This window comes from Populus alba, chromosome 8, assembly GCF_005239225.2.
Source record: "Populus alba chromosome 8, ASM523922v2, whole genome shotgun sequence".
NCBI classification, from domain to species: Eukaryota; Viridiplantae; Streptophyta; class Magnoliopsida; order Malpighiales; family Salicaceae; genus Populus; species Populus alba.
The window spans coordinates 1,536,161-1,554,570 of NC_133291.1; the positions used below are offsets into that span (position 1 = coordinate 1,536,161).

Here is an 18,410-nt window from a genome sequence, read left to right on the forward strand (position 1 = left end):
TGTTCATGGCAAGCTCTAATTACCTTTCCCTCCTCCATATCCAGAGCCATAACCAGACCCGCTACCATAGCCTGAGCCTGAGCCAGAGCCCGATCCCTCCTCCTCCACCCCCACCACCTCCTTCTCCTCTCCTCCTCCACCTCATTCCCACCCTTGCCACCACCGCTTCCACTTCCACTTCCATACCCTGACCCACTTCCTGATCCAGAGCCTTGACCTCCACCACACACCACCTCCACTGCCACCACCACCACCACCTCCTTGGCCGCCACCTATCCCACTACCAGAACCATAGCCCTGAGCCGCTACCAGACCCATAGCCAGAACCTGACCCGTTGCCTCCGCCACTGCCACCACCTCCCCTCCGCCACTGCCTCCCTCCTCCACGACCACCAGCACCATATCCTTCACCGCTCCCGGATCCAGAACCTGAACCATAACCCGACCCAAGTCCTGATCCAAGATCCACCACCACCACCTCCTCCCTGACCTCCACCTCCACCTCCGCTAATTGACTGCAGTGTCCTAGCAGCAAAGGCGAGGTCTACAATAAGGAAGACCAGGAAAGCTGTCCCTAACACTCTCGGGCTTGCCATTTCCAGATTATACTCTCACGGCTCAATGTATCTGTATGTTTATGCGTTTCACTCGCTATATGATTTGGTGTCTGGAAATGCTTGAAGTGGTAACCCTATATATAGGCATTGTAAAGGTAACAAGACAAGGGTTTTTTGAAAAGTATGGCATGAATTGCTAAGGTAACGAGACACGGTTTTTGAAAGGTTTCTAAAATTCCTAGTACCTCTCACTTTGTAATCTTACCTATTTATAGAAAGGAAACGCGTGCTTTGGGTTTCTGTTTCTGTGGAGGGGTGCGGGTACTGTGGAGGACTCAATTGATGAAAACAAAAGTTAAGGAACCCAAATGGAAAAAAAAATAAAAAACACACTTCTCTAATCCACCCTCCATTGTGAGTACGTGAACATGTTTAACACTGCTCGACAGTACCCCCGAAAATGTTTTTAGTATATTTGTTATTTGAAGTCCACTATGACGGCGTACATGGAATTTTCTTACACTAGCGCTTGTTTAGTGATTTGTTTATCTTAACCTTTGTCTCCTTGAGCATATGTTCGTCAACTACTACTAGGATTTTATGTACATAGATATCTTTCTACTCCGCGTGTGTGCTAACAATGGGCAAAACTTGCACAACAAACTGGGGTTGTTCAGTCAATATTTCTTATTGCAGTTACACTTTGAATTAATAGATTTAAATTTCTTTTTCCACAATATCAATAGACACTTTGCATCATTGAATATAAATAGATATGTACTTAGAAACCGTGTTCGAATGTCTGACTTGTAATTAAAAACCTTGGTGCCTGTTCTTTGGGTGTTAAAGCACACCATCCTTGCATCACTGCGAGTGGAATGTTTAGGCATCTGCATGGTTGATACACTGAACAGTCTTCTATTCTTGCAACAAATTGAATTTCAGGTCCATAAATACTCACGGAACATCATTTCATTTGATCGATGGCATGCTTTATTCAGTCTGTGTAAGAGTGATCTCTATTCTGAATTACTGGTGACCAGCATACTGTATATACATTAGAAGTGAACATGGAATTTCAGATTCCTTGTTGAAGATAGCGGTCAGTATATTAGAACCACTAGAAGACCTGTGCAATCTAACAGTGGCTCAAGTATAGAAGCCAGAACTAAAAACATACATAGAGAAAAAATCACACCGATAAAGAAGGCAAGCAAAGTTCACAACGCAGCCCCTCATCTTCTAGATCAGTTCATTCGAGAATGTCAAACTTGGCACCAAGGCTCCTCTTTATGCCAGAAAAACACCGCAGAAGATATTGTATAAAATTCTTAATATGCAATATATATGAATGCAATACGAGGAAAAAAAGAAAGAAAGATCAAATATCACAAATAACATATAACAGTCTTTTGTTGTTGTATTTAAAGAACGTTACCTTCCTGAGAAAAAAAGATACTACAAGCAAAAGCAACACGTCTCTCTGCAAAAAATCTTGGGAACTTAAATGGAGAACAGTGAGAAATCGTTAAAAGGATGTGTTCCAACAGGAACACAGGCTCAGAAAGTACTTATAATCCTCTTAGCAAAGTTTTCATGTACTGTTTGAAAGAATCAGAGAAAAATGGCTATAAAAATTGGAAAGGTTGTAGTTGTCATTGTAGACATAGAATTGAGGACTCCCCTTCAGTTGTCGGGTTTGAGGGGAGTGTTGGTGGGAGAAACCACTGGTGGTGGCTTTGAGACACTCAGAGGGGATAAAACACACTGTTTTATTACACAAAACCGAAGCTTACAATTAAACACAAAAGCTTAACAATACACGCCCTCTCTCTCTTCTTTCTCTTTCTAGTGTTCCTCTCAATTCTCTCCACACTCAACTGGAGTTGATACCGGATTGCAACTTTCCATCTTGAACCTTTCAAGAATATCTTTGGCGTAACCGCTTTGGGATATAAAAATCCCTTCTTCCTTCTGCGTTACTTCTAAGCCAAGAAAATGTGACATTAAACCAATGTCAGTCATTTCAAACTCCTGTACCATGCTTCGTTTGAAGTCTTCAAACATGGTAGGGTTGTTGCCGGTGAATATCAAGTCATCAACATATAGGCACGCAAATAAGATGCTGCCATCTGCTCCTTTCTTCACATATATGGCGTGTTCATATGGATATTTCTCAAATCCATTATCTTGAAAATACCTGTCAATTCTAGTATTCCAAGCACGCGGAGCTTGCTTCAAACCATAGAGAGCCTTCTTCAACTTGTATACTTTGCCATCATTTTCAGCATCAATGTATCCAAGTGGTTGTTCAACATAGATTTCTTCTTCTAGGAAGCCATTCAGAAATGCTGACTTCACATCGAGTTGATAGATCTTCCATCTATGTTGTGCAGCTAGTGAGATCATCAGTCTGATTGTTTCTAGCCGGGCTACTGGAGCAAATACTTCTCCATAGTCAATGCCTTCTCTCTGTTTGTAGCCTTTAGCCACTAATCTGGCTTTGTATCTTTGCACTTCTCCTTTGGCGTTTTCTTTTTGTCTTGTAGACCCATTTGACACCTATTGCTTTCTTGTTTTCTGGTAGATAAGTCAGCTTCCAGGTATCATTCTTCTCAATGGCATGTATTTCTTCAATCCATTGCTTCTATCCACTTTCGTCTGTGATAGCTTTCATCAAAGCTTAGTGGGTCACTATTGCAAAGAAACAAAAACAGAGTTGTATCTTCCATAACCTGAGTGGTATCGTACAACTCTTCAAGATTTTCGCATCCTTCTTGGTCCTTCTGATGAGGATGCTGATGGTGGTGTTGATGATGATGCTCCTAGTGTTGTTCCTCCTGTTGAATACAGGAAACTGTTACCGGACTTTTGTGGTTCAACTGCTGGCACAATCGGTTCTTCGACAAGTACTGTTGGTACTTCTTCACCTTCAAGGATCAAATCAGTGATGATCCATCTGACTGCTTCTTGATCACCATTCCATTCCCAAGATTTATCTTCTTCAAAGATAACATCTCTACTCGTATCACCTTCTTCGTGATGGGATATTATACAGTCTGTATCCCATCCTTCTTTCACCATATCCCACAAAGATGCATTTCTCGCTCTTATCATCGAGCTTTCTCCTTCTTGCATCTGGGATCTTTGCATATGCCACACAACCAAAGACTCGTAGATGAGTAACACTTGGTTTGTGACCACTCCATGCTTCTTCTGGAGTAATACCTTGCAAACTTCTGGTTGGGCAGCGATTCAACAGATACACTGCACATGATACAGCTTCAGCCCAGTATTGCTTGGGCAATTTCTTTGCTTTGAGCAGACTTCTTGCCATGTCAAGAATCGTGCGATTCTTCCTTTCTGCTACACCATTCAGCTGTGGTGTATAAGCTGGCGTTGTTTGATGTCTGATGCCTTGTTGTGTACAATAGGCTTCAAAGTCATTGGCTGTATATTCTCCTCCTTGATCAGATCTTACTGTTCTGATCGTATAACCAGTTTGCTTCTCCACAATTGCTTTAAAATCTTTAAAACAATTGAATACTTCTGACTTCCTCTTCAGAAAGTATATCCATGTTTTTCTACTAAAATCATCAGTAAAAGTGAGGAAGTACCTATTTTGTCCAGTCGACATAGGCGTGATTGGGCCACACACATCTGTGTGTACTAACTCCAGTGGCCTCTTTGCTCTCCAGTTGACTTCTTTAGCAAAACTGGATCTGTGATGTTTGCTGAGGACACAACTCTCACAGACTTCATCTGGATGATCAATGTGAGGCAAACCTTTGACCATCTTCTTGCTTGCTAGCATCTTCAAACTCGTGAAATTCAGATGTCCAAGCCTCAGGTGCCAAAGCCATTCTTCACTGTTGGTGATGGCGCTCAAACACCTTGCTGCATCATACTGGATGTTCAAAGGAAACATCCTATTCTTGGACATTTTCACGTAGGCCATTAATCTCCAATTGTTGTCTCTAATTGCCAGATGACAATTCTCCGAGTAAAATGTATAGCCTCTCTCCAAAAGTTGACCTAAGCTGATTAGGTTCTGCTTTATGGCTGGGACATAATACACATCGGCGATGTAGCTGGAATCGCCATTCTTCAACTTGACTGCGATGTTGCCTTTACCTTTGAATGGAACCTTTGTGGTATCTCCAAAAGTAACTAGACCTTGCTTGGTCTCATCTAGATTACTAAATAACTCTCGGTAGCCGCACATGTGATTGCTGGCTCCAGTATCTAGATACCATATGTCCTCCTGCTTCTCATTAAGTCCTTGTTGGACAAGAAATGCAATTTCTTCTCTGTCATCCTTCTCTACATAGTTGGCTTGCTCTCGTATCTCCAACGGAGCTTTCCATCGGCATTTAGTGCTATAGTGCCCAAATTGATTGCAACTATAACATTTGATATTCCTTTTGTCACGGTTATTGTAACCGTCTCCTCTTCCTCTGGGAGTGAATGCTTGTTGTCCTCGACCTCCTCTGGTGGTGCTTCTACCACCTCTTCCTCTGAAGCTTGTATTCCAAGATCCTCTTCCTTGGAATCTCTGAAATCCTCCTCTGGATTGTTGACTTCCTGCTTGAGTGGTGTAGCCACTTGATGAAGTCTCCCCTTGCTCATATCTGTCTTTGAGAGACAACTTTGCTTGTAAGGCATGCTCAATTGCCTTATCTCCATTTCGCTTTACAATCTTCTGCTCATGAGCTTGCAAGGAACTCATAAGCTCATCAACCGTCAACTTGTCCACATCTTTGGACTCTTCAATTGCGACAACAACAAAATCGAATTTTGGATCTAGGGATCTCAAAATTTTCTCAGTAATTCGAGCATCGATGATGGCTTCTCCATTTCTCCTCATCTGGTTGATTATCACCATAATCCTTGTGTGATAATCAGAAATAGACTCCGAGGACTTCATTTGCAATAACTCAAATTCTCCTCGCAAAGATTGAAGACGAATCTTCTTGATTCTGTCAGCACCTTTGTATTTCTGTTGGAGAGCCTCCCATATATCATGTGATGTTTCAGCGGAAGCTATTATCTCGAATGTATCTTCATCAAGACCTTGGTAGATGATGGTCTTGGCTTTGTTGTCCTTCTTTCTGTTGACTTTCAAGGCTTGCTTTTGTGCCTCTTGTAAAGCATCTTCTCTTTCTTTGGACTCTGGTTCATCATAACCAGTTTGTACAATATCCAAACACTCTTGTGACCCAAGAAATGCCTTCAATCTGATGCACCAACTATCATAGTTGTCTTTGGTCAGCTTCGGGATGAGTGTATGTGTACCTTCTGTAGTCATTTTGCTCTTTTAATGACTATATCGCCTTCTGGGAGCCGAATTTGACCAAACGGACACTGTATATCGATCCGTAATGGTCCAAATAGTCGGGAACCAGTCTGACTTTGTTCAAATCGGGTCAGAAAATGGGTGAACCGGTCAAAAAACCAATTCTGTACGGCGGGCGGTTCGCTGGGTTGAACCGGGAATATTCTGTGGAATATTCTGGGAATATTCCTTCGGCTCGGCTGAAGCTGGAACGCGGCTCGGCTCGGCTCGAGGTACGGCTCGGCTTGTGGCTCGGCTGGACTCGGCTTGTGGCGCTGCGTATACGGCTCGGCGTGGCTCAATATGGCGCGCGTGTGGCTCAGTCGTCTTCAACCTCGGGGCGCGTAGGATGAGCGTGGGCGATCTGGCTGAATATTCAGGAGGCGCGTGTAGGCTACCCCGAACTCCGATTTGGCTGATTTTTGCGGCAGTGAGTTCGTATTGATGAGCTCTACACTGTGGAATGATCAAAACTTGTTTTGGACAACTTTGAAAATTCGGATATACCCCAAAACACTTCTGTTTTCTGAAGAACGGGGCTCTGATACCAATTGTTGGTGGGAGAAACCACTGGTGGTGGCTTTGAGACACTCAGAGGGGATAAAACACACTGTTTTATTACACAAAACGAAGCTTACAATTAAACACAAAAGCTTAACAATAGGGAGAACTCACCCCTTTTTTATTATTTACAATGCACATGAAATTAGATCCATGAATAAAGTTCATAGTCAAAAGTAATACATATTTCCACTGATAACCAAACCTGAAATCAATAAATTTCGATCACAGATTTACAATGTGATGATTGCTGCTTTTATATCGATTAACATTAAGCTATGAAATCATTTCAGGATTGAAACATTCTACGAAACAAAGTTGACAAGAATTCTGATTCGTAATAACTTGACCATGGAGTAAACTAAACTTGAAATCAAAATGAGATAGACCCGTGTTATAAAATGATTGGAGAACAGTCATGTATTCTGGGTAAATTGAAAGCAACTAGATTAGCAATAACGAATTAGAGACTGAAGACAAGGACCAGGTGAGGTGATTCCCAAAAATAGGTGTTAGGTTCTTCTAATGTGGATGGTTAAATTTGGAATTCTTTTCCACCCATAAATTTTCTCAAGGCTTCAGGAATCTCTACACCAATGTCCGTCGGATTGTTCTCAAGTCAGACATTTTCAAAAGTTCAAGCTCATTTCTTTTAATTTTATTTGAAGTTCTTTTTAGTGATGAAATCCTGTTTTTATGGAAATGATATATTCACTTTTTATTAGTGTTTGTGGAGGGATTATCTATAAAATATAATTTTAGAGTAAAACGTGCTCTAAAAAGTGATCTTTATTAAGAGATTTATATGCAGACATACATGCACGGTTGCAGTTGCTCGCCAACAGACAACCTGCATGCATGTATGAGCTCCTGCGATTTTATTTCAGAATACAAAAGAAAAGGTATCCTCTGTGTTCATGGCAAGCTCTAATTACCTTTCCCTCCTCCATATCCAGAGCCATAACCAGACCCGCTACCATAACCTGAGCCTGAGCCAGAGCCAGATCCTCCTCCTCCTCCCCCACCACCTCCTTCTCCTCCTCCTCCTCCACCTCCATTCCCACCCTTGCCACCACCGCTTCCACTTCCACTTCCACTTCCATAGCCTGACCCACTTCCTGATCCAGAGCCTTGACCTCCACCACCACCACCTCCACTGCCACCACCACCACCACCTCCTTGGCCGCCACCTATCCCACTACCAGAACCATAGCCTGAGCCGCTACCAGACCCATAGCCAGAACCTGACCCGTTGCCTCCGCCACTGCCACCACCTCCACCTCCGCCACTGCCCCCGCCCCCGCCTCCTCCACGACCACCAGCACCATATCCTTCACCGCTCCCGGATCCAGAACCGGAACCATAACCCGACCCAAGTCCTGATCCAGATCCACCACCACCACCTCCTCCCTGCCCTCCACCTCCACCTCCGCTAATTGACTGCAGTGTCCTAGCAGCAAAGGCGAGGTCTACAATAAGGAAGACCAGGAAAGCTGTCCCTAACACTCTGGGGCTTGCCATTTCCAGATTATTCTCTCACGTACGGCTCAATGTATATGTTTAATATGCGTGTCACTCCTGTATGAGAAACAAGTATGCTTTGTTGACTGGAAATGCTTGAAGTGGTAACCTATATATAGGCATTGTAAAGGTAACAAGACAAGATTTTTGAAAAGTTTGGCGTTAATTGTAAAGGTGACGAGACATGGTTTTTGAAAAGTTTGTTATGTTTCTAGTGCCTCTCATTTGTTAATCTTGACTTTTACAGGAGGGCGTCGGTGGTGGGGTGGCGGTACTGTGGAGGACCGTCTGTTTCTGTCTATATGCAATAGAATACAAGCTTTATCCCCACCTTTTCTTTTTTGACTTAGAAGTGTCTTGTAATATTTGACTTCGGCAATGGGACCAATAGCCTGCATTTCCCACTCTTTATCATTCTGTTCATATTTGAGCTCCACTTTTGAGTACACGTATATATTTGTTTTCCATGTACTGGTAGCTGTCCTGCGGTGTTTTATGCTAACGATTGTCTCCATAAGCATAAGTTGACCCGCTAACGGTAGATATCTTTCTACTCTGCGTGTATGCTAACAATGGGCTAAGCTTGCACAACAAACTGGGTTGTTCAGTCAATATTTCTTATTTCTGTTACACTTGGAATTAAATTTCTTTTCCCACAATATCAAAGACATATTCCACCCTTGAATATAAATAGATCTGTGCTTAAAAACCGCGTTCGAATGTCTGACTTCTATTTTTAAACCTTGGTGCCTGTTCCGGTGTATGAAAGGACACCATCCTTGCATCACTGCTAGCAGAATGTTAGGCCATCTGCGTGGTTGATATACTGAACAGTCTTCTACTCATGCACAGATTGAATTTCAGTTCCATATGCACAGTCAGCATCGATAATCACTTTAGATACAATTTTGAGCACCTGAAATTAAACAATACACATACAAATATATAATTTTATTAAATATATGAATGGGTACAATCTCTATGTAATATATTTTTTCAAAAGAATATGGCAATCTTCTGATTTTTTTTTTTGGATTTGATGTATGGTGACTTGATTTATTTGAGTAATCAAACTAAGATTTGTGCTTTGCAAGAAGACGAATTTGAATGTGTATTGCGAAGCGAGATGTTGTGATTTGATGCTTTGAAGACTACCTTGATTTGTATTTAAAGTGTTGCTGAAGAACTCTTATGAGATGTTTTGGCTTGATCCAACAGAGTTTCGTTCTTTTTAGACTTCAAGCATAGATGAAGGAGGCTTGAGAACTCTTTGAGAAAGAGTTTCATTGCTTGAAGAGAGAGAGAGAGAGAGAGAGAGAGAGAGCTTCCTAGCTTTGAAGAGCTTGTCTTTAAAAAAATTTGTATCTCCAGTAATTCTTTTTCCTTTAGGTTGAGGCCCCTATTTATAGAGATCTATAGGGGTTTTTAGGTTTTTTTTTAATGCCACATAATATAATTTTATTAGTTGATATTTATTAACGGGATTTTGTATTTATGAAAAGATACCTGATGGGATCTTATTGCAGTTACACTAGGAACTAATAGAATTAAATTTCTTCTCCCACAATATCATAGACACCTTCCACCATTGAATATAAATATGTCTGTACTTAAAAACCGTTTTGGAATGTCTGACTTATATTTTAAACCTTGGAGCCCGTTCTGGTGTGTGAAAGCACACCATCCTTGCATCACTGCAAGCAGAATGTTAGGCCATCTGCATGGTTGATATATTGGACAGTCTTCTACTGCTGCACAGATTGAATTTCAGTTCCATATGCATAGATCATCACTTCCTTTGATGCCATGCTTTAATAAGTCTATGTAAGAGTGCAAGTACATTTAACATTTTTGGTTATCGGGGATCTGCTATTCTGAATTACCTTTACTAATTCCTAGAGTGGCTGTGCCATGAAACATATGCTTTGTGAGAGAGGGGCTGAAAGGGGTGTCTCTTGTTTTTGTTGGCTGGAAGGCAAAGGAGAGGCCAGGGAGGTGTAGTGGCTGTTGAAGGTAGTTTTGGTGACTGGTGGTTGGTGGCACTAAGAGTGCGGGTGAGGCGGTAAAGAAGAGAGGTTGTGGTGTAAAGAGGAGATCGAGGGCAGTCGGTAAAGAAGAGAGGTTGTTCAATTTGGTAGGGAGACTGGTTGGCATTATGGTACGGTTTGGTTTTGATGGAAAATTAAGGTTGATGCTGAGGGGTCTTTCAGTCTGCTCCCTTTTTGGGTTCGTGAATGAGAGGCTTTGTTCGTCCTTCTCCTCTTCTTGTGTTGTGTTGGTGTTTTAAATGGAGAGGGGGCTACCATTCTGAAAAATCAATTTGGGCTTGATTGGCTAGAAAATTGATTGACTGGGATTTTGGACCATTAGAGAAGCTGAATCATGAATTAATTAGGGATTAAATCGAATTAATTTGACAAAGTCATTGGATTAAATTGGGCTGAGTTGAATTAATTGAATTCAATTGGACTGAATTGAGGTTAATTGGACTGAATTGGTTGGACTGAAAAGAATGGACTAAAACAAAGTTATATAAAACAAATTCAATTGATCATTGGAATATTTACTTCTTTTAAATAAAGTCCTTTTATTTGTAATTTCTTTCAATTCAATTGATCCTTGGGTTTTAATTCTGTTGTTTTCTGTACTCTTTGGCAGGAAAATCACAGGATCACAGAGCGCCATCCATGCAGCTGAGGACATGATAATCCGGAAGGTATCCTAAGCTTCGGAGAGGTAGACAGATTAGCCTTTGACCATGATCTGAATTATTTTTTGTTGCAAATTTCCGTGGACACTGCAATTTCCTAATTTATTTGGTACTGTTTCTCGAGTTTGGTAAGCAGAAACTGTGATAGAAGGAGAAAGAAGGAAGGGGAATTCTTCATTATAGAAAGTATAGGAAATTCTTCTGAGGTTGCAATTTTCTGTCTCTGGAAACAGTTGTTGGATTAGGCTCTATTGGCTTGTCATGATATTAGATGCAACCATGTTTATCTTCTTGATACAATTATTAATAACTTTTAAACTAATACATGTTTTACGTCTGAGCTATGCTTTCAAAGGATACTTTGCAATAGTTAAAATGGAAATTTGCCGAAATATTTCCTTCTGAGTCTTGTTTAGTTGATCCTCATCTTGAGATTTAAGATTTTGCAATCTCTTTCTTATAAATGGGCAATAAATCCAGCAGTGCAGGAAATAATATATAGCTTGTCTTGTGACTGGAAGCATCGAATGCTGATACAGGATGTGGTTGCCATTCCATATCACTTTTACGTTTCTGATTCGAAGAATGGCCTCTTCATGAAATACTAATAGGACTTCTCTGCTGGTGGTTCTATGGTTGTAAAGCTCACTTTGCAACCTCTAATGGCCTTTTGGCCGTCTTCGGTGAGGGATCAAAAACTCCGTGTGACATTTCTGTAGAGAGAGGTATGTAATTTTTCATAACGAAGATGACTCGACTCCATTAACCAGGTCAGACTTTTACTCAGAAATTCTTTTTGACAGTCATGTATCGAGGTTGAGTATTTTCACTTGTGACATGGTTTTTTTTTCCTGCATTCAAAGTTAGCACTGCGTCTATCCTGAGTTGTGGAAGGAAACTTTCAATTTTAGAAAGTACAAGCTCTTTTCTTTTAATTTTATTTAAATTCCTTTTCTTGTGATGAGATCTAATTGTTCTTATGGAAACGATACACTCGCATTTGATTTGGTTTTGCGGAGAGATTATCCATAAAATATGTTCTTAGAGTAAAATGTGTTCTTTTATTTATAGCATTTGAAAAAGTGACTTAATTTATCGATAGTGATACACAGATGCATAGTTGAAATCACTCGCCAACATGCTCTGTGCATGCATGTGTGAACTCCTGCAACCTTATTTCAGAATACAAAAGAAAAGGTATCCTCTGTGTTCACGGCAGGCTTCAATTACCTTTCCCTCCTCCATATCCAGAGCCATAACCAGACCCGCTACCATAACCTGAGCCTGAGCCTGAGCCAGAGCCCGATCCTCCTCCTCCACCCCCACCACCTCCTTCTCCTCCTCCTCCTCCACCTCCATTCCCACCCTTGCCACCACCGCTTCCGCTTCCACTTCCACTTCCATAGCCTGACCCACTTCCTGATCCAGAGCCTTGACCTCCACCACCACCACCTCCACTGCCACCGCCACCACCACCACCTTGGCCGCCACCTATTCCACTACCAGAACCATAGCCTGAGCCGCTACCAGACCCATAGCCAGAACCTGACCCGTTGCCTCCGCCACTGCCACCACCTCCACCTCCGCCACTGCCCCCGCCCCCGCCTCCTCCACGTCCACCAGCACCATATCCTTCACCGCTCCCGGATCCAGAACCGGAACCATAACCAGACCCAAGTCCTGATCCAGATCCACCACCTCCACCTCCTCCCTGCCCTCCACCTCCACCTCCGCTAATTGACTGCAGTGTCCTAGCAGCAAAGGCGAGGTCTACAATAAGGAAGACCAGGAAAGCAGTCCCTAACACTCTGGGGCTTGCCATTTCCAGATTATACTCTCACGGCTCAATGTATCTGTATGTTTATGCGTGTCACTCGCTATATGAGAAACCACTATGTTTTGCTGACTGGAAATGCTTGAAGTGGTAACCCTATATATAGGCATTGTAAAGGTAACAAGACAAGGTTTTTGAAAAGTATGGCATGTATTGCTAAGGTAACGAGACACGGTTTTTGAAAGGTTTCTAAAATTCCTAGTACCTCTCACTTTGTAATCTTACCTATTATAGAAAGGAACGCGTGCTTTGGGTTTCTGTTTCTGTGGAGGGTGGCGGTACTGTGGAGGACTCAATTGATGAAAACAAAAGTTAAGGAACCCAAATGGAAAAAAATAAAAAACACACTTCTCTAATCCACCCTCCATTGTGAGTACGTGAACATGTTTAACACTGCTCAACACCCCCAAAATGTTTTAGTATATTTGTTATTTGAAGTCCACTTCGACGGCGTACATGGAATTTTCTTACACTAGCGCTTGTTTAGTGATTTGTTTATCTTAACCTTTGTCTCCTTGAGCATTTGTTCATCATCTACTACTAGGATTTATGTACACAGATATCTTTCTACTCTGCGTGTGTGCTAACAATGGGCAAAACTTGCACAACAAACTGGGTTGTTCAGTCAATATTTCTTATTGCAGTTACACTTTGAGTTAATAGATTTAAATTTCTTTTTCCCACAATATCATAGACACGTTGCATCATTGAATATAAATAGATCTGTACTTAGAAACCGTGTTCGAATGTCTGACTTGTAATTAAAAACCTTGGTGCATGTTCTGGGGTGTTAAAGCACACCATCCTTGCATCACTACGAGTGGAATGTTAGGCCATCTGCATGGTTGATACACTGAACAGTCTTCTATTCTTGCACAAATTGAATTTTAGTTCCATACTCACGGAACATCACTTCCTTTGATCGATGCCATGCTTTATTCAGTCTGTGTAAGAGTGATCTGCTATTCTGAATTACTGGTGACCAGAATACTGTATATGTAGAAAAGCTAACCTACTGTTGCCTTTGTTGTTATTTATCTATATAACAGATTTTTTTTATATATATAGTAATCGAGAATATTATAAATAATACACCCCATTAAGAAGATGAGGGTTGCTAAGGAAGATTACATGGGAAATTAAAAAAACATTAAGAAAACAAGAAATCTATAGACCTGACTAATTAATCTAGTTCATGATACATTCAGGATTCCTATAAAGATCAAAGCCTGTATAGTTGAAATTTTTAACAAAGGACTTCAACTAAAAGGCCAACCGATGAAAGGTGAGGTCAAAAATCACATCCCAATCTAGAGTTTTGTTGTCAAAGATAATGTGGTTGCGCGCTATCCAAATTGACCAGTATAATCCTTTACAGAGAAGGGTAATTGCCTGACGCTGGAATTTTCCTTTTACCATGTTGGACCATTCCTGAAGGTTATGATATGGGTCTTTTGGCAGACAACCTACACACCCAAACCAACTAAATAGTCTGCCCCAAAGAGACCATGATTTTGGACAAAGATGGAAGAGATGATGTATAGTCTCAATCTCCTTGCAGCAGAAAGGACAAAGAGCTTCCTCATAATTGATGATTCTCCTCTCAGCTAAGAAACCCTTTGTGCAGACACTGCCATTGAAAAGAAGCCATATGAACACATCTATTTTTGGAGGCGTAAACCCTTTCCAAAGCAAAGCAGGGGAGTGAAGATGTCCTGAAACATTAAAATCGTCAAAGAGATGGCACCCAGAGGAGACTGTGTAATTGTTGGAGCTATGGTGTTTCCAAATCTTGTTGTCTTCACCATCAGAGAAGACTAGGCCACGTTCCACTTCTGCTATCAAGCTTTCACACATGCAGAGTTCTCGGGATCGAAGGGGTCTTCTCCAAGAAAGATTGATTGAGTTATTTGTTGGGTTATGAACTTTTGCAACGCTTAAAGATTGTTGCAGGGAGAGGTTGTAGAGCCTAGGGAACATGAACTGGAGAAGGGCTGCATAGCCTAGCCAAGAATCAGACCAAAACCTGATGTTTCTCCCATCACCCACCTTAAACCCATCATTGGATTGGATGGGAGCGGCTATGCTGTGATTTAAGGAAATTGCAGATACCATACCACGCCAAGTTGGAGATAAAGCAGATTACAAGAGTGATTGTCGCATATGTCGGACCCTCACGAGAGCTTGACGTCGAGGCGACTCTTCCTGATAGTAGGGATTTATGTTGGGGTCTTTGTTTTGTGAAAGGGAGTTGTCACCTAGTGTTATGGTCACTAGAAAACCTAACTGGTCTTTCAGAGATTCTAGGCAAGGGACTGGTTGCGTAAAGGGAAGGTTTTAGCACCCCTAGTACGCCCTACCTAAGGTAAGTTGCTTGGTGTTTGGTTTGCCTTATAATTGCTATGGTGTTGATGTTCTCTAATCCCATCAGTTTCCTAGGATAAGTCTGCTCTGATGAATGAACTTGGGTTCAAAGTCTAAAGGAAAGAACCCTTGGCTAATACAGATCATACCTTTAGATATGTCTATAGAGTGCCCAAGAGAAACGGTGTAGATCTCTTGAAGTCTATGTTTGATTTGAAATAAATTCAGAATTTATGAATTTAGAGACAGCTAAGATAGAAATCTAAGGAGATTCAATGTACTTAAGAGCTCATTTTTCCCTTAGTATTTCAAGTGTTCGCGACTCGTAAATCACAAGAGAAGGAAAGAAAAAAAGTTTAGAAATCTAAGGAAATTCAAGGTGCTTTAAAAGCCTATTTTTGCCTTAGTATTTCAAATTTTTATGACTCTTAAATTGTGGAATCAAAATTTGAAATGTCCCCTATTATAATTGAGGCTTCTTTCAGGGATATGCAATTAAATTGTTCTAAATAAAATTTTAGGCATAAATCTACCCTTCCATTAAAAAAGAAACAAGTTGTATTCCTATTAACAATATTTTGAACATTTACCTTTCATAGGTTTATTTGCCCTTGTGTTATTAAAGGATAATGACTTTGTTGTTCCTGAAAATATTTTGATATTTACCACTTGGGGTTTCTTTATCTAAATATTAATAGTGAACAATGACGAATTATTCCCAATAATATTTTTGAATATTAACCCCTTTTGGGGTTTCTTTATCCAATCATTTGTGGTGAATAATAACGAATTATTCCTAATAGTATTTTGGATATTAACTCCTTTCGGGTTTCTTTATCCAAACATTAATAATGAATAATAACAAATTATTCCTAATAATATTTTGGATATTTGCCCCTTTTGAGATTTCTTTATCCAAATATTAATAGTGTATAAAAACGAAATCCCAAAAATAAAATTTTTATATTTTTGGAATATTGACCAACACCCTTTGGAATTTACAAACATGTTGTAAAATCCAAGATGCAAGGAAATAATATTTTTGTTGTGTTTAAGAAATCCATGCGAAAACACATTGTTTTTGAAATCTTGAATATTTGTTTTTTTCTCTTTTGAAAGGAAAATTTAAAATATATTAGGGTATTGGCCGTATGCAACATACAAAAAGAATTTTATATTTTTATAAAAAAAAACACAACTACGCCATTAAACCAAATATTACAGTAAAAAAAAACCATATATATATGTACCCCAGCATTCACATGAAGCTTACAACGGTTCCACTCAAAACACCGAGCCCCAGCATACCCACTTAAACTTAAATTCTGAATACAAGTCTGCCCATTATTCTCAAAAAGGAAAACATAAGTCCACACGCACCGAAAAAATACGTACCAAGTTCTGAAACTAACATTTATAAAAGAAACAGTGACCCACCACCATCCTTTTTATCTTGAAACAAATGCCATGCTGATTTCACACGGCGGGAAAGAACACATATTAAATGCTGAGACCAAAAACAACATGTATGCTGTCTTATTTTCACAAAAAACAGAGACCAAAAGCATGCAACCAGAACCTGCCAAAAAAAGGAAAAAAAAAACAACCAGGTACTTTGATTAAACAGCCCCTCCCTCACGTTTCCATTCTTTCTTCTGCACCTAGAAGCCACCTATTCCTATGCAATGTTCCATTTGCAAAGAGGCGATCAAAGCAACGGAAGGTAGGGGTGATGAAAATCTTTACTACCCACAGTTTCTCACAGCAGTAGAACAAGAAAACTAGACATAGCTTATCAACTCAAAGCCTAAATACAGTATGGCCCATCATCTTCGACAGGAGGGATTATGGAAGCTAAACATTTGAAACCGAACCTAAGACAGACCACGTTGCTCGCCTCCCTTTTTTTTGATTTTAAGACGCTGCCAGGGTTGGTTTTATGCAAAAAATGAAAGCCGAAAGAGCATGCCTTTGTATCATGTATATCGAAGACACCAAAGCAGAAACAACAAATCAAATGGCCAGCTACCTCTCTTTCAAAGAAGGAAGGAAAACACACTCCAAAGCCAGCCGAAACATCACCTCTTGAAGAGGACTTTCTCTCATTTTTCTCTCTAAATGAGTCGCCGTATGAGTAACTAGCAGAAGGGAAAAAAACAAACGCAGCTCTAACATGAATAATAATCTAAAAGGCATGGGAGGATGGCAAGCATACAACTTTGTTGCTAAGATGGAAAACGAACGTCCCAAAACAGAACAGAAAATAGATTTTGGAAAGAAAAGAGAACCAAACAAACAGCTTTACAGATGTTAAAGAAAAAAAGAAAATCAAGACTCATACCTGCTGATCCTGCACGTTTGAATGCAGAGAAACGAGATGCAACTGGTGGAAAAGTTTCTGCCTTTTTACCAACAAAGACCCGAAGCAAGCCTTCCTCTTTTTCTGCCGTTGGGAGCTTTTCAAAAACCTCTTAGAGTCTTTGCAAACCCCGATTCGACAAAGTAGGATAGACTCAAAGTAATCTCCTCCCGTTCTCAATGATTTTCAGCTTCTCTAACCTCAGCCTTATGCTAACTCTCTCTTTTTCTTCTTCTTTTTTTCTCCTCCTCCCCTTCTTTCTTTTTTTACAACTTGCTTATATAGCCAAGCCACCTTGGAGACCAGCCCTCTCATGCCTCCTCATCCCAGTCGTGTATACTAGGGATGCAATCCCAGCCTTTCGATGGTGTGAGGCTCCCTCTGCGTCTTCTTCCCTTAGCTGGCACTAGAGGTACCAAACTGTTCCCTCTTGCAGCTGCCATTCTAGCATGAAAAGGGGGACTGTTTTGTGCAGTGCAAGGACGAGAGAAATGCCAAAAACAGAAAATGGCAAGAAACAGCTGCCACGGAGGGAAAAAGGGTTGCAGACGGGGTACAATATCGAGCTTATTAATTCAAAATGGGGCTGTTCTCATACGACACCGTCTAGCCAAGTAAGAGAATTAATGCAGCATAGGAAAGACGGTGTCGTTTGTTGTTAAAAACAAAGAAGAAATGTGACCTGTCATTTGTTGGTTTCTTCCCTGTTTTTTTTTCTATTTCTTCAAAAACCAGCCACGTTTCTTCCAATTTGTATCGGCAACTACCTCCTTATTTCAGTCTCTTTTTTTTTCATTTCAGTCCTGCAAACTTGGGGGGCAGAAATCCTTCCTGCGGTAGAAAAGTTTTGCGGCAGAATTTTTACTGCAGAATTTTCACGGCAGAATTTCGCAACATAATTTTTTGGCGGTAGAATTTTCGCTTCCTCATTAGATATTCAACGTGAATATCTTGAGCTTTTGCTATTGAAATCAAGCGATTCAAAAAGCCAAATTTATCTACACATGTAGAACTACAACTTTCATGAAGGATTCAAGGTGAGATAAAATCGTTTTACATAACAGAATTGGGCTGCAATCTGGTTGGTAAAAAAAAAAAAAGGTCTCTTGATCTGATTTGAAAACTGACGAATGTAGGGTATCCCTAAATGACTGAGAGTCTACCATAAA

The 18,410-nt window shown here is 40.6% G+C and overlaps 1 protein-coding gene across 2 annotated transcripts; it reads right to left on the reverse strand.

Moving 5' to 3' along the window:
* LOC118060310 (uncharacterized) lies at positions 1-12,570 on the reverse strand. Of its 2 annotated transcripts, none has more exons than XM_073410869.1 (2): positions 11,963-12,570; positions 1-71 (listed from the first exon to the last, which is right to left on the reverse strand). In XM_073410869.1, exons 1-2 carry the CDS (start codon positions 12,504-12,506, stop codon positions 16-18), a joined length of 600 nt encoding a protein of 199 aa, XP_073266970.1. In that variant the 5' UTR covers positions 12,507-12,570; the 3' UTR covers positions 1-15. The 2 variants fall into 2 exon arrangements, with proteins under 2 accessions (XP_073266970.1, XP_034929420.1); XM_035073529.2 differs by lacking the exon at positions 11,963-12,570 and adding an exon at positions 7,437-8,328 and having other exon boundaries at positions 1-77.
* Positions 12,571-18,410: the final 5,840 nt, after the last annotated feature.

What these genes read in the sequence shown, in the direction of transcription:
- LOC118060310 (XM_073410869.1), bottom strand. Translation starts at nt 12,506, where the DNA reads ATGGCAAGCCCCAGAGTGTTAGGGACTGCTTTCCTGGTCTTCCTTATT. An exon ending in TGGCTCAGGCTCAGGCTCAG is followed by an intron (nt 72 to 11,962) that starts GTTATGGTAGCG and finishes GCTCAGGCTCAG; the next exon opens with GCTATGGTAGCGGGTCTGGT.